General features: G+C 41.3%; 1 protein-coding gene across 11 annotated transcripts in view; it reads right to left on the bottom strand.

Moving 5' to 3' along the window:
- Nucleotides 1-16,584, bottom strand: part of LOC126338177 (uncharacterized) — a 116,891-nt gene that overhangs the window by 18,010 nt on the left and 82,297 nt on the right. For 7 of the 11 annotated variants that reach the window (XM_050001529.1, XM_050001537.1, XM_050001530.1 and 4 more), the window contains 2 exons: nucleotides 8,689-8,828; nucleotides 6,382-6,552 (listed from right to left, as the gene is read on the bottom strand). In XM_050001529.1, coding sequence (XP_049857486.1) covers nucleotides 6,382-6,552; nucleotides 8,689-8,828 — 311 coding nt within the window. The remainder of the gene's footprint in view (nucleotides 1-6,381; nucleotides 6,553-8,688; nucleotides 8,829-16,584) is intronic. The other 4 variants (XM_050001533.1, XM_050001534.1, XM_050001536.1 and 1 more) reach the window with 1 other exon arrangement.

Below are 16,584 nucleotides of genomic sequence, written 5' to 3'. Positions count from 1 at the left end.
AACTGATCCTCCACGAGGTCCGCATCTACCAGTTTTTCCATTCGTCTGTAAAGAATTCGCGTTAGTATTTTGCAGCTGTGACTTATTAAACTGATAGTTCAGTAATTTTCACATCTGTCAGCAGGTGCTTTCTTTGGGATTGGAATTACTATATTCTTCTTGAAGTCTGAGGGTATTTCGCCTGTCTCATATATCTTGCTCACCAGCTGGTAGAGTTTTGTCAGGACTGGCTCTCCCAAGGCCGTCAGTAGTTCTAATGGAATGTTGTCTACTCCGGGGGCCATGTTTCGACTCAGCTCTTTGAGTGCTCTGTCAAACTCTTCACGCGGTATCGTATCTCCCATTTCGTCTTCATCTACATCCTCTTCCATTTCCATAATATTGTCCTCAAGTACATCACCCTTGTATAAACCTTCTATATACTCCTTCCACCTTTCTGCCTTCCCTTCTTTGCTTAGAACTGGGTTGCCATCTGAGCTCTTGATATTTATACACGTGGTTCTCTTCTCTCCAAAGGTCTCTTTAATTTTCCTGTAGGCAGTATCTATCTTACCCCTAGTGAGATAAGCTTCTACATCCTTACATTTGTCCACTAGCCATCCCTGTTTAGCCATTTTGCACTTCCTGTCGATCTCATTTTTGAGACGTTTGTATTCCTTTTTGCCTGCTTCATTTACTGCATTTTTATATTTTCTCCTTTCATCAATTAAATTCAATATTTCTTCTGTTACCCAAGGATTTCTAGCAGCACTCGTCTTTTTACCTACTTTATCCTCTGCTGCCTTCACTACTTCATCCCTCAGAGCTACCCATTCTTCTTCTACTGTATTTCTTTCCCCTATTCCTGTCAATTGTTCCCTTATGCTCTCCCTGAAACTCTGTACAACCTCTGGTTCTTTCAGTTTATCCAGGTCCCATCTCCTTAATTTCCCACATTTTTGCAGTTTCTTCAGTTTTAATCTACGGGTCATAACCAATAGATTGTGGTCAGAGTCCACATCTGCCCCTGGAAATGTCTTACAACTTAAAACCTGGTTCCTAAATCTCTGTCTTACCATTATATAATCTATCTGATACCTTTTATTATCTCCAGGGTTCTTCCACGTATACAACCATCTTTTATGATTCTTAAACCAAGTGTTACCTATGATTAAGTTGTGCTCTGTACAAAATTCTACTCGGCGGCTTCCTCTTTCATTTCTTATCCCCAATCCATATTCACCTATGTTTCCTTCTCTCCCTTTTCCTACACTCGAATTCCAGTCACCCATTACTATTAAATTTTCGTCTCCCTTCACTATCTGAATAATTTCTTTTATTTCATCGTACATTTCTTCAATTTCTTCGTCATCTGCAGAGTTAGTTGGCATATAAACTTGTACTACTGTAGTAGCTGTGGGCTTCGTATCTATCTTGGCCACAATAATGCGTTCACTATGCTGTTTGTAGTAGCTTACCCGCATTCCTATTTTCCTATTCATTATTAAACATACTCCTGCATTACCCCTATTTGATTTTGTGTTTATAACCCTGTAGTCACCTGACCAGAAGTCTTGTTCCTCCTGCCACCGAACTTCACTAATTCCCACTATATCTAACTTTAACCTATCCATTTCCCTTTTTAAATTTTCTAACCTACCTGCCCGATTAAGGGATCTGACATTCCACGCTCCGATCCGTAGAACGCCAGTTTTTTTTTCTCCTGATAACGACATCCTCCTGAGTAGTCCCCGACTGGAGATCCGAATGGGGGACTATTTTACCTCCGGAATATTTTACCCAAGAGGATGCCATCATCATTTAATCATACAGTAAAGCTGCATGTCCTCGGGAAAAATTACGGCTGTAGTTTCCCCTTGCTTTCAGCCGTTCGCAGTACCAGCACAGCAAGGCCGTTTTGGTTAATGTTGCAAGGCCAGATCAGTCAATCATCCAGACTGTTGCCCCTGCAACTACTGAAAATGCTGCTGCCCCTCTTCAGGAACCACACGTTTGTCTGGCCTCTCAACAGATACCCCTCCGTTGTGGTTGCACCTACGGTACGGCCATCTGTATCGCTGAGGCACGCAAGCCTCCCCACCAACGGCAAGGTCCATGGTTCATGGGGGGGGTTCAGTTACATATCATGTAGTATTGTATAGTATCTATTGTTTATTTATGATGTCTCAACCAAAATTTCCAGGGGTGTAGGGAGTGAGATAATCAGGCTCCATCAACTGCAGCTCAATGTATTTACAGCCACAGTGCCAGTAGTGGTTTGGGAGGAACAAGCTGCAGTATTGCAATGAAGTTCTGGCACTATTAATGTGCTTCATTACTTTGTTATGGCACAGCACAGCACAAAAATCAGTTCGTAATGGCTATTGCACACAGAGGTACTGAATTATGAGACTGCTAATGTTGGCTAAAGCCAGACACAAAACACTTGTGGCCCAAATTCAACCAACCAACTCCTATTGGCTTCATCTGATCCAGTGTTTAGAAGCTGTCATCCATGAAGATGTGAACAAACTGTAGAGTCTGATGTCTTGGCAAGGCTGTGAGAAAATATACATTGTTCAATTAAGAATTAAACTTACAAAGCATACAAAGTTAGTGCCACCTGAGAATTGTGGTATGGTAAAAATGAAAGTATTTTATGCAAGACGGGATTCCATGTTATGTGTGCAAAAAGTTGTGAATCTTCTCAAGAGGAAACCCACAGAGCAACTTAAGCAATATGAGAATGACCCTGATATGAAAGCAATGAACAAATTTTGGGCAGAACAATAGAAGTGATTTGGATCCTGAATAATGCCATAAAGCATGAACTACATTGTTCAGGCACTGACAAAGTGAGTCCGTTATTCATGCAAAGGATGTGTTGGGAGTCTAAAATATTAATTTTACAGTGTTGCATAAAAATAAGGAAATAAAACCTAAAAATTGTACTTAGTCTAATAATTTATTATTTTCGAGACAGTTGCATGAAACAAACATTGCAAGGCAATGGTTTTTAAGAAACTGCGTTGAGACTGTTCTATATTCAGTACAACATATTACAGGAGCAAAGTATAAAGGTTCTCTGGGCATTAGGGAATGCACGAACTTAGGCAGTATCTTAACTCAAGTTCTACAAACTAGTTCAAAACACACACATCTAACAAAGCACAGAGCACGGCACACGACACAAACATCACAACAAAATTAGTTTTTTATTTTTTCTTAGTATTATGTCTTTAATTTAAACAATAGAAGATAATTAGGAAATAAAGTGTACTGTTTTAGTAACAAATGAGATAAATTGAAATGCTTTAACAATTTTTCTTAAGGATTTCATTGATAACTAGTTTATTGTTTATTCTTAAGTCTTATATTAATTTAGAAGCTTTCCAAATGTTCACTCCTAACAGAACTTTCCAAACAGAGTTCTTGTTTACCGATAAATGATTACTTAACACAGCCATTGTACCTGTAAATTTCAATAGGTGGAACATGCATAATATATAACATAACCGAAAAGAATATTCATATGAGAGCTGCAGTAACTGTCATCAGCTAGATCAGTGGCCTTACAGAGTCATAAATTCAAATTTAATTCTTCATAACAATCTATGCATACATCTGTGATGATTCCATAATAACTTTAGTCTACAAGAAATAAGAACACTGTAACAGAAAAATCTGAGGCCATTCTGAGTATTACACCAATAATGGATCACTGGAATTATCGTCTGTCTTAGACGAATTGTTAAATACAATGTGGAAATGGCAGGCAGCTTCCCATAGCCCTCACAAAAAAATCATCATAATGTAAGATCAAAATAAATTATGTTAATCTGTTAACATATGTGCGATCTCAAAATCAGAATGCAATAAAATGTATATATGAGAGGCTGTTAATTATAACCAGCCTCACATCAGCTAACACAGTGATAATAGATTACAGTTTGGTACACAAAATACCTGTGTGTTCTGTAGATATAAGCCACTTCCAATAATATCACAGGACTTTAAACCCCAATTTACTTCTTTTTTCTTCTATTACAGGTATCAGAGATGTCCTCAACAGACCATTTCATTGTTCATGAGATGTACTGTATATTGCTTCCTCACCAAGATATTACTGATAATGTTTAACATTTTTTCAAATCTGAGACACATCACATTTGAGTAAGAGCTTGCACTTTAAAAGATAATCACAATGTTCATAATCAGGAGCTAACTCCTTGCCAGGATCAATGTGTTTTGCCTCTTATGAAGTATCTGGCTTACTACTGGTAGAGTGATATCAGCTGGGATGAGATCTGGATGCAAAAGTGTGGCCAACAGACAGTGGAGAGAGTGAACTGCTATCTCCCAGGACAGAATCACAGGGTGAAAGAAATATGGAGGCTGCACACAGCAGTGTCCTATCCCTTTGAAATTATATATTTAACTTTGATTTTCTGTGTGTGCTCTGTTTCTAGTACCCAGTCCCAGATGTCAATAAGATAAAATCCTCTATCTCTTTTAAATTTACTTGTGCATATTCATGTTTCTACCACTTCTTTGTTTATAGAGCTCCAAGAAGATAAATTATGAGATAATGTCTTCATATCTTGAGGGAAGATCTTACATCTTTTTGGAAGTCTAAGTTTTGCTGTTGCTGCCCTTTCTAAAGTTGTGAATTGGAGACGGTGTAAATTGACATACAATACTCAATAAATACACGTAAAGTGAGTCATGTTAATGTGGCCACTGCTGTCTATGTTTGACGTCAACGTGCAATAAACACTTACTACAGCAGATGGCAGCCCTAGCAGTGGAGGGTATGTATAGCATATTGAGGGGACACGGTAAACAATACAGTCATCATAATGCAGAAACGGATTGATTTACTGATATCCAAAAGGGTATGATCATTGGCTTTTGGGCCAAGGGTGGAAGCATTTGTGAAATGGTTAAGTTTTTAAACCATCTGTGTGTGTCACTGTGGTTAAAGTATGCGATGCGTGGCAAAATGGCACTGTCCAAAACTGATGCAGAGGCAATTGTGGTGGACCACAGATCATAGATAACAGGGGTGAAAGATGGTTGCAGAGATGTGTACAGGCGAACAAATGTGCAGCTGTTGAGCAACTGACCACCGAGATAAATCTAGGGGCTACCAACAGTGTCTTCTCAATGGCCATTCAGTGAACGTTGTTGAGTATGGGCCTCCACAGTTGGCACTTGTTTCATGCACCCATGCTAACTACTGTTTGTTGCCAACAAAGGCTGGAATTTGCACACCAGTGTTGCAGCTGGAGGTCCATTTAGTGGCCGCAGGTGCCCTTTCCAGATGAATCACATTTTACAGCCAATCAGGCATATACAGCATGGAATGTCTGAATGCAAACACCCTGCAACAATCATTGAGAAGGTGCACACCAAAGCAGGTGGCATTATGGTCTGGGGGATGTTTTGTTGGCATTCCCTGCATGATCTCGTCATTCTGGAAGGCACAATGGATCAACGCAAGTACACATCTATCTTTGGAGACCATGTTCCCACCTATATGCAGCTGGTTTTCTATGGCATGGTGGCAGCTACCAGCAGGACAATGCAAATGTTTCATAAAGCTCACAGTGTATGTGTGTGGTTTGGAGAGCACTATGATGAGTTACCACACTTCCCTGGCCATCAAACTTTTCAGATTTAAACCCAGTTGAGAATCTATGGGACCACCTTTATCAGGCTGTTCATACCACTGATCTTCAGCCGAGAAACTTAATGCAGCTGGCCATGGCACTAGAGTCGGCACAGCTACACATCCCATTTGGTACCTTCCAGAACCTCACCGACTCTCATCCTGCATATCTTGCAGCAGTCAATCTGGAAAGGTGGTTATTCAAGCTTTTGAGAGGAGACTGGACAATATAATTGCTGAAGGCAACAGTATGTCACCTCTAATATGATCATGCCTAGTAAAGCACTATGTTCAACCAAATGTTGGGTTGATGACAGCTTTACCCCGGTATTGCCGAAAAGGGATTTTGCAACAGTATTTCTGCAAGAAGCAAGGTATTTCATAGCGAGAACATGCTTACGTCTTACACTCATGGAAATAAAACGTGATATGTACAGCACCTTCCACTGTTCACAGTTAATGTAGTATAGTCTGCTGTTCATGGTACAACAAAAAATTTCATATTAATAATGAAAGAAAATGGTCCTGTTTTTAGGATAGACCTACTACATAACTCAAGAAGATCTGATGGGTATTAATTTCATGCAACGTGAATCAGATGCCTAAACACCTTTTGTTATAATCCATACAGAGGAATTATGGGGAAACAATAACAGTACTGCAGCTCTCACTGAACTCGCATCATGGGCACCTCGGCAAGCCTGCACCTGAAGAGCGGAGACCTCATGTACCTTTTTCCTCGACTACCGGGCTCTTGGCGGCCTCGCGCATTCTCTCGTAGTGCGACAGCATCTTGACGTTGTTCCTGATGTAGTCCCCGTTGTTCTCATGGGAAGCTAGTGGTCGCCGCCTGGAGAAGGCCTTCCCGCCAGCGTACGTGACGCACGCCAGGTGGCCTTTGCCTGCAAGAAGCCATCGCCGATCAGCATAGGCCCACGGCCTTGCTGCCCTCAACATGCTTCACTGATGCTCCATCCCTGCCCCCGCCGATTTGTGACTGTGACAACTTTTTGTTTTTTCCGCTAAACACATGGGCTCGATTCTGATTTTCAACTTCATCAGTGTAACTGCCAGTGCTATTCATTGCTGTCTTTATATGGTTGCCCAGTCAAGAACTACACTGACATACAGGGTCAATCACCTCAACCTTGCATCCTATTAAGGCATGAACAGCTCTAGGTATTGAAACGAGATTTTCGATAAACGGTAGTAAAAGAGGGATACGTAATTTTGTTGTACGAGTAACACTTGTAACTCTTGGATTACCCAAATTACTGAAGCAAGTTTTTCCCTTGCTTTTTGAGCGATGTAAGTTTTTAATGGCATTCGTAACCTCTTGAAAACACAAGTACGTTGATATAATGTCTGCCAATGTTGGTGTTAAAACTTTCAGCAAAAATATCCGATAAATGTGCTACAATGAAATCTAATGTCTGGAATAGGCTGTCGCTGTATAAACTCTGCAGTGGAGCTCTCTATTTCTTTCCACATCTCACTGTCAATACTTGATGGGGTTAATCATCATTTTACGCGGCTGGATAGCTAAAATTGATCTCATTGTACCTACAGATTGCAGTTGATAACTCCCTCAGAGGACCAGCATCACTCAATTTAAGATTACTTCAAAAAGATTACTTGATCACGATACGCGAAATAAAACAACACAGAATATTATGAACAATGCCTGTGTACACAGTATTGTATGTATGTCTGGGGAAGGTTGGTGACCATGCGAAACAATTGAATATCGGCTCCTGGTCATACACCGTCTTGCGACTTTTGTTGCTGCCAATCTTCCACTGCGCAGTGTGTCAGCTTAGAAGGTGTGAATACAGTAACATTTGCCAAAAACATCGTTTCCATACCTGAAATCGTTCAGAAAATATAAGGTGTGCAAGTTTTAGGCGAATCACCCTAGATTTCAGCCCTGATGTTAGTAAATTGATGAAAATACAAAATGCTGATTATTTCGGACTGCAGGAGAAAATTGAAGAATGGTAAGAAAATAACTGATTTGCAATGTTAATATTTTACACAAGGCGTCGCTAACTGTAATGATTTGCCCTATATCTAAGCTTTCACTACTCTACAGCAGCACAGTGCTAACCTCTCACCTCACTCAGTAGCCTTCCCCATCATGAATAAAAATACACACGCTGATCTACAAAATGTAGGTTTCTTTTCGTTTCACCGTACCAATTATCACGCTTTCATTTGTCTATGACTTAAGTTGCTTTTGCAATAGCTCCAATATAGAAGCTGCATGCGAAAGGAATGCCAAACGTGCAGCCATGGCCAAATTACGTTTTGTTTTCAAAGAAGCGTAACCCATAAAGAGAAAACTGCAGAACAATTCTCATGTAGCGGTACCGGAAAGTAAAAAATTAAATAAACAAAATTTCGATCAGAAATGACGATAAGCCCGCTCCCTCCCTCTTCCTGAAAAAACGTAATTGTGTTTATGTGTATCGGGAATGAGTGGAAACCATAAAAAATTACGAATGACTCGTTCCAAGTTCTTGAGGGTTCTCCTAAAGAGAGGGAACCTACGGAACATCAAGAGTGTGAATTTGGTGGGGGCAACTCCCTTGTTTCAACGGACCACAGTATTCTAGCGTTTAGACGATACCATAACGTTTCCTGTTACGAACCCCAGGTCTTCCAACATTGCTGTACGTGTGATACGAATGTATTTTAAATTGTCACAGGTTATTACAGCGTGTAATGATGAACAAGCGACGCCATAAGCATTCGCACCAGTTGAGAAACGATGTCGTATGCAGTATTTTTATTGTAACACGCAATAAATTAAAACACTTATCGAGTTTCGTCTTTAAACCATTTCCGTTGGCAAGATATGTTTTTTCTCGCAGGCGTTTGATTTACGACTGCGCACCAGTGACATTAGCTGTTGGAGACAGAGAAACTGAGAGAAGAGAGTGACAGCAGACAGAAGAGAGTTTAGCAAAGACGAAGAGCGCGCGTCCCTCAGCGCTGCAGCATGCTGTTGCGAGAATCACGCGTGATACGATACGTACCGATGTTGGCGCGAGAGCCTGGCTCGTTGTAGTAGGACCGGCTGAGCACTTCGTGCTGCACGTCACGCAGACCCAGCAGCCGTTGGATGTACATGTCAGACGTGATGCGTGGCGGCAGAGGCAGCTCCTCGTACTCGTACCTGTCCACCAGACAACACGAAAATCCTCAAATGTGCAATGCTATCTGCGCAAGTCTACAGAAGCGTGCAGTAAGAACATTGTGTAAAGCTGTCAACCAAACACCGTGTAGAAGCCTCTTAGCTAGAGATTTTACACGTACAGGCCAATATGTATAGACCCCACTCCTCGTGGCATCTGTGGTTTATAACAAGAATGAATTTAAAATGAACTCTACAATTCACAACGACAGTTGTTATGGTCTTCAGTCCTGAGACTGGTTTGATGCAGCTTTCCATGCTACCCTATCCTTTGCAAGCTTCTTCATCTCCCAGTACTTACTGCAACCCACATCCTTCTGAATCTGCTTAGTGTATTCATCTCTTGGCCTCCCTCTACGATTTTTACCCTCCACGCTGCCCTCCAATGCTAAATTGGTGATCCTTGATGCCTCAGAACATGTGCTACTAACCGGTCCCTTCTTTTTGTCAAGTTGTGCTACATACTCCTCTTCCCCCCAAATTCTATTCAATACTTCATCATTAGTTATGTGATCTACCCATCTAATCTTCAGCATTCTTCTGTAGCACCATATTTCGAAAGCTTCTATTCTCTTCTTGTCCAAACTATTTATGGTCCATGTTTCACTTCCATACATGGCTACACTCCATACAAATACTTTAAGAAACGACTTCCTGACACTTAAATATATACTCGATGTTAACAAATTTCTCTTCTTCAGAAACGCTTTCCTTGCCATTGCCAGTCTACATTTTATATCCTCTCCACTTCGACCATCATCAGTTATTTTGCTCCCCAAATAGCAAAACTCCTTTACCACTTTCAGTGTCTCATTTCCTAATCTAATTCCCTTAGCATCACCCGACTTAATTCGACTACATTCCATTATCCTCGTTTTGCTTTTGTTGATGTTCATCTTATATCCTCCTTACAAGACACTGTCCATTCCGTTCAACTGCTCTTACAAGTCCTTTGCTGTCGCTGACAGAATTACAATGTCATCGGCGAACCTCAAAGTTTTTATTTCTTCTCCATGGATTTTATCACCTACTCCAAATTTTTCTTTCGTTTCCTTTACTGCTTGCACACTATAGAGATGGAATAACATCGGGGAGAGGCTACAACTGTGTCTCACTCCCTTCCCAACCACTGCTTATCCTTCATGTCCCTCGACTCTTACTACTGTCATCTGGTTTCTGTACAAATTGTAAATAGCCTGTCGCTCCCTGTATTTTACCCCTGCCACCTTTTTTTCTCTAAGTCTACAAATGTTAGAAACGTAGGTTTGCCTTTCCTTATCCAATATTTCTACGGAATCCAAACTGATCTTCCCCGAGGTCGGCTTCTACTCGTTTTTCCATTCGTCTGTAAAGAATTCGCGTTAGTATTTTGCAGCTGTGACTTATTAAACTGATAGTTCGGTAATTTTCACATCTGTCAACACCTGCTTTCTTTGGGATTGGAATTATTATATTCTTCTTGAAGTCTGAGGGTATTTCGCCTGTCTCATACATCTTGCTCACCAGGTTTTGTCAGGACTGGCTCTCCCAAGGCCGTCAGTAGTTCCAATGAAACGTTGTCTACTCCCGGGGCCTTGTTTCGACTCAGGTCTTTTAGTGCTCTGTCAAACTCTTCACGCACTATCGTATCTCCCAATTCATCTTCATCTACATCCTCTTCCATTTCCATAAAATTGTCCTCAAGTACATCGCCCTTGTATTGACCCTCTATATACTCCTTCCACCTTTCTGCTTTCCCTTCTTTACTAAGAACTGGGTTTCCATTTGAGCTCTTGATATTCCCACAAATGGTTATCTTTTCTCCAAAGGTCTCTTTAATTTTTCTGTAGGCAGTATCTACCTTACCCCTAGTGAGATAAGCCTCTACATCCTTACATTTGTCCTCTAGCCACCCCTGCTTAGCCATTTTGCACTTACTGTTGATATCATTTTTGAGACGTCTGTATTCCTTTTTGCCTGCTTCATTTACTGCATTTTTATATTTTCTCTGTTCGTCAATTAAGTTCAGTACGATAAGTAAAAATTATTTTCAAATAGACTATGCATTCCATTCTAGGGTTCAGACTGAAGTTTTATAGTCTGGTGCAAAAGCCTCTAACAGGTTGCCAGTAAATATTAGGCAGGAAACTGTAATTCCACAGATGTGAGAGCTGTGGTGGGGAAGGCGAATGGTCGGTTTATTGGGAGGATTTTAGGAAAGAGTTGTTCACCTGTAAAGGAGACTGCATATAGGACGCTGGTGAGACCTATTCTTATAAACTGCACCAGTGTTTTGGTTCCGTACGAGCTTGGACTGAAAGATGACATCAAAGCAATTCAGAGGTGGGCTGCTAGATTTGTTAACGGTAGGTTCGAACAACAAATAAATGTTACAGGGATGCTTCAGGAACTCAAATGGGAATTCCTGGAGAGAATGTGATGTTCTTTTCAAGAAACACTATTGACAGAATTTAGAGAACCAGAATTTGAAGCTGACTGCTAAAAGAGACATGAGAAATTAGGGCACATAGGGAGGCATATAGACTGTCTTTCTCCCTCGCTCTGTTTGCGAATGGAACAGGAAAGGAAATGACAAGTAATGGTACAGGGTACCGTCCACCAGCTTTCGGAGTATGTCTGTAGATGTAGATTTAGATGTAGAATACCTTGAAATGGCAGTGGGCTGGTCACGCCACCCAAAGAAAAAATGGCAGGTGGTCAAAAAAGTACTAGACTGGAGTCCAGTTTACCACTAGAGACCACAGTGAAGACCACCGAACAGATGGGACAGAGACTTAAGAATGACAGCCGGGATGATAGAACGTTGATGATGATGATGAAACTATAAGAAAAGTGAATGAAAATGGAAATGAGAGCTAAAAAGCGAAAAACTAATTGTATTACCCTGCTAAATATAGTAATTCATTTTCCATAGCAAAACTTATTGATATGGTGGCGTTAGTACTGGTTGAAATTACTCCTATAGCCATTCCAAGCGGATGTACTTTTATTGTGCTGCACATTTCCCTTCGTTACTGTGATACTATAACCCCCGACATATCTCTCCCATGGGGATCGTGAGCAAAAAATTAGATTAATTACAGCACGCACAGAGACACGTAAACGGTCATTCTTCGCACGCTCCATACGTGAATGGAAGGGGAAAAGGCCTTTGTAACTGGTACAGTGGGAAGTATCCTCAGCCACACACTTCGGAGTGGTTTGCGAGGTGCAGATGTAGGTATAGATGAGCTTGGCAGATTCAAGGCAAGCAACTGATAGTGGTGCGACCGCATGCAACGGATCGTTGTGATCCGTCGCTTGTATGCAAGGCGCCGTGGCTCACTTGTCTCAACACATACGCACCAATTTCTTTCCAAGATGGAATTCCTTCTTTCTGTAACTGTTACCATCTCGGACTGTGTAGTTCTCGATTCCAACGAGTTCTCGATTTTTACAACAACCGACCTCGGTTCTCAGATTGCGGTTTTTGGTTTCGGTGTCTCAGTTCTTGCTTTTTAGTATTGAGTTCTCGCTTTTCAGTTCTTGGATGTGTTATCGTTTCTGTTGTCAAAAGGAGGCCATAGTTCTCGGATGGCAGATTTGTGTTTTTTTTTCCTTTTTGTGCATTTTACCCCTTAGTTCGTGAGTTCGGACAACAGCATTGACTTATTCACTCATTACACACACACTTGTCACAGTAACGTGACGCCAAGTGCAATAACCACTAACAAGTGGCAGGCGACAGCACAAGCAGTGGAAGTGGAGAATATATAAAACGTGTCCGCGGGGGGGAGGGAGGGGGGGGGGGGCGCGAAAACAGTGCAGTCATTGTTTTAACACGGAAACGGAGCGATTTATCTGACGTCCAAAACACCACGTTCCCTGGCTAAGGATGGAATCATTTCCAAAACGGCTGAGTTGATAAACTTTTCGCATGACACACTGGTGGTAGTATTCTGTGCATGGTAGAATGCGCCGAGGCAACTGTAGTGCAACTCGAGCCATAGATGACTGGGGTGAACGATAGCTGCAGAGATGTGTATGGACGAAGACATGCAACTGTTGAGCAGTTGACCACTCACATGAACCAAGGGGCTACCAACACTGTCTCCTCAGTGACCATTCAGCGAACATTGCCGCGTATGAGCCTCTGCAGCAGGCGTCTGGTTCATGCACCCACGTTGACTGTGGTTCATCGTCGACGAAGGCTGGAATTTGCATGCCCTGAACTGGATGTACACTGAGTGGCGACATGTGACCTTTTCAGATGACTCAAGTTTTATGCTAAAAATGGACAGACAACTGTTGGTGTGTGTGGCTGTGCAACAGTCTTCATAACGAAGGCTTTCACGACCGGATGTTTCAGCTGCCGAGAATTCTTCCGGGTTGTATGGCCGTGGTCCATGGAACTCTTGTATCCCTGACGTTTCGTCCAAAACTATGTTGGACATCTTCAGAAATGCTCCTGGTTGTGCTCAGTCTTGCCGACTGACGAATCGGACGTCGAAGAACGACCTAAATACCGTGGAAAGTGGGTTTGGTCTGGATTTCACGTGATAGCAGAGATAATCTTTGTCAAGGATAAATATAATTATTGATCATAGTACGTCAAAGATAAAAACTTATCATCGATTCTGTAGCGCCCACTGTCCATATATCGCGGAGTTTCATAGCTTCTTCTTTTCTGTTAAAATTATCCCCATGTTTATAAATTTCGATGGCTTCTCTATACAGCTGTGGATAATAGTTCGTCATAGTACATAAAACTTCAGTTTCCGAACATTTCACTACGTGATCCCCCGACTGACGAGCATGTTCTGCCACGGCTGACTTGTCTCTTTTCCCTAGTCGGCAAAGACTTCTATGCTTCTTCAACCGTGTATTCACATTTCTCTTTGTAGTTCTAATGTAGACCCTACCACAGCTACACGGAAACTTGTATACACCACTTGCACACAGAGGGGGACGTTTATCCTTAAGGGAACGGGGTGCTTGGCCTATTTTCTTAGTTGGTGTGAAAATCGGTCGAACATGTTTTCTTAAAATCTTTCCGATTTGATCTGTTACTTTTTTTGATGAAGGGTAGAGGAACCGTGTTCGCCCATCTATGTGTCCTATCGTTGTCCTTAGGCCTCCTGTTATTCGGTCGTTATTTCCTTATTAGAGTACCCATTCTTCTCAAAAGCCTGCTTTAGCAACGGCTACGCACACCTTTAGCCTGTGGAAAGTTGCAAACGAGTAAACGCACCGTAACACCAAAAGAAAAGCCCTTTTAAAAGGTGGCAGCACTGGTCCCAACTTACAAGCAGAAAGTGGAAATGGCTGCCGTCAATACATCTTGGAAATCATAGTCGCGAGCTATAGTGAGGCGTTACCGTAGAAACGTAAACAATACTAGGTTACGTGACTCGTCGCGGTAGTAGCGTGGAGCTTCCGCGCTGAGTCAACCTCAACTGTTACGGCTCTTAGGCCGGTATTACACTATCAAATTTCTTTGTCAAAGTTGATATGTCGAATATTTATGTCAAAGAAATTTGATCGTGTAATAGGGAACTTTGTCAAATGTCAACTGTCGTCAAATAATATGATCAAAGCTAGGGCCTCGCCGTAGATTTGATCATAAAAGTCGTTTGTCTTCTGTTCACTGCAATGTGAAATGTAACCGCTTGGAGCGCTGGTGTAACTACAGCTATTTGACGTCTCAGTAGTGTGTTTGTAAATATGGCTTAAAAGTTGGTGTGTTCCTTCGATTCTTTTTTTTAAGATTTTTAATAAACTTGCCTCGTCAAGGTTGGGGGTGAGCAAGGGGCACAGTGTATGCTATTAAGTGTGTGTTGATGGGAAAGTAGAATATGCTGCAGGCGACTTCATGTCCACAATTACAGCTACAGCCATCCACCTCTACATCTGGAAACATCCAGGCAGCTTTTCAGCTAGCCGGAATAGAGAATAGAAATTAAAACAGCCTTTCTTAGCTTAGCATTCTACTTTGTTTATCCTTGCACTCTAGATGCTAGAAGTTAAAAAGCGCTTCATCTGTTTCGTACTTTTTATTAGTTTTGTAGCTGTTGGAACACTAATTCCATTATTCAAAAATAAAAATAGTTCTTATTGCCCATATATTGTACTAAACATTTATTTACATTCACATATTGCCTCTTCAGTGCTTTATAAATCGCTTCACACCTTTCTATAATTATTTTGGTCAATGTGAAATGAGATATTCGAATGCTGTGTTGTAAACTAGAGTAGCTCCCTCCTGTCTCAAGAAAACACAGTGTCATAGTTTGCCCGTATTCTGCATTTAAAGCATTTCTCAAAAAGAGTATTTTCTTTTGTAATATGACAAGCCACTTTACTGAGCAAATATTGAAATACACTCTCACCCATTCCTAAGTAATATACGTCCTCCATTAGCAGCTCTCGTAACACATTTTTCTGAATGCTTTAACTGTCCCGACGTAATACCTATGGCTTCATCCAAATATGTTCCCTTTTTTCCGACGCTTTTCTTCCAAATACACACATAGTGTAATTGTCGTACTAGCAACTGCAGCGCATAATAAGAGGTTGTTGCCCGCCATCTTGAAATTTGATGAAAAATATGACGACAGTGCAATACCTCTTTTTAGCACGACGTCAAATATCTGTGTTAAACATTGTTGTTGTTGTTGTCTTCAGTCCTGAGACTGGTTTGATGCAGCTCTCCATGCTACTCTATCCTGCGCAAGCTGCTTCATCTCCCAGTACCTACTGCAACCTACATCCTTCTGAATCTGCTTAGTGTATTCATCTCTTGGCCTCCCTCTACGATTTTTACCCTCCACGCTGCCCTCCAATGCTAAATTTGTGATCCCTTGATGCCTCAAAACATGTCCTACCAACCGATCCCTTCTTCTAGTCAAGTTGTGCCACAAACTTCTCTTCTCCCCAATCCTATTCAGTACCTCCTCATTAGTTACGTGATCTATCCACCTTATCTTCAGTATTCTTCTGTAGCACCACATTTCGAAAGCTTCTATTCTCTTCTTGTCCAAACTAGTTATCGTCCATGTTTCACTTCCATACATGGCTACACTCCAAACAAATACTTTCAGAAACGACTTCCTGATACATAAATCTATATTCGATGTTAACAAATTTCTCTTCTTCAGAAACGCTTTCCTTGCCATTGCCAGTCTACATTTTATATCCTCTCTATTTCGACCATCATCAGTTATTTTACTTCCTAAATAGCAAAACTCCTTTACTACTTTAAGTGTCTCATTTCCTAATCTAATTCCCTCAGCATCACCCGATTTAATTTGACTACATTCCATTATCCTCGTTTTGCTTTTGTTAATGTTCATCTTATATCCTCCTTTCAAGACACTGTCCATTCCGTTCAACTGCTCTTCCAAGTCCTTTGCCGTCTCTGACAGAATTACAATGTCATCGGCGAACCTCAAAGTTTTTACTTCGTCTCCATGAATTTTAATACCTACTCCAATTTTTTCTTTTGTTTCCTTTACTGCTTGCTCAATATACAGATTAAATAACATCGGGGAGAGGCTACAACCCTGTCTCACTCCTTTCCCAACCACTGCTTCCCTTTCATGCCCCTCGACTCTTATTACTGCCATCTGGTTTCTGTACAAATTATAAATAGCCTTTCGCTCCCTGTATTTTACCCCTGCCACCTTTAGAATTTGAAAAAGAGTATTCCAGTCAACATTGTCAAAAGCTTTCTCTAAGTCTACAAATGCTAGAAACGTAG

Source organism: Schistocerca gregaria, chromosome 1 (genome assembly GCF_023897955.1).
Source record: "Schistocerca gregaria isolate iqSchGreg1 chromosome 1, iqSchGreg1.2, whole genome shotgun sequence".
Classification (NCBI taxonomy): Eukaryota; Metazoa; Arthropoda; class Insecta; order Orthoptera; family Acrididae; genus Schistocerca; species Schistocerca gregaria.
This window is presented reverse-complemented; position numbering and strand designations above follow the sequence as displayed.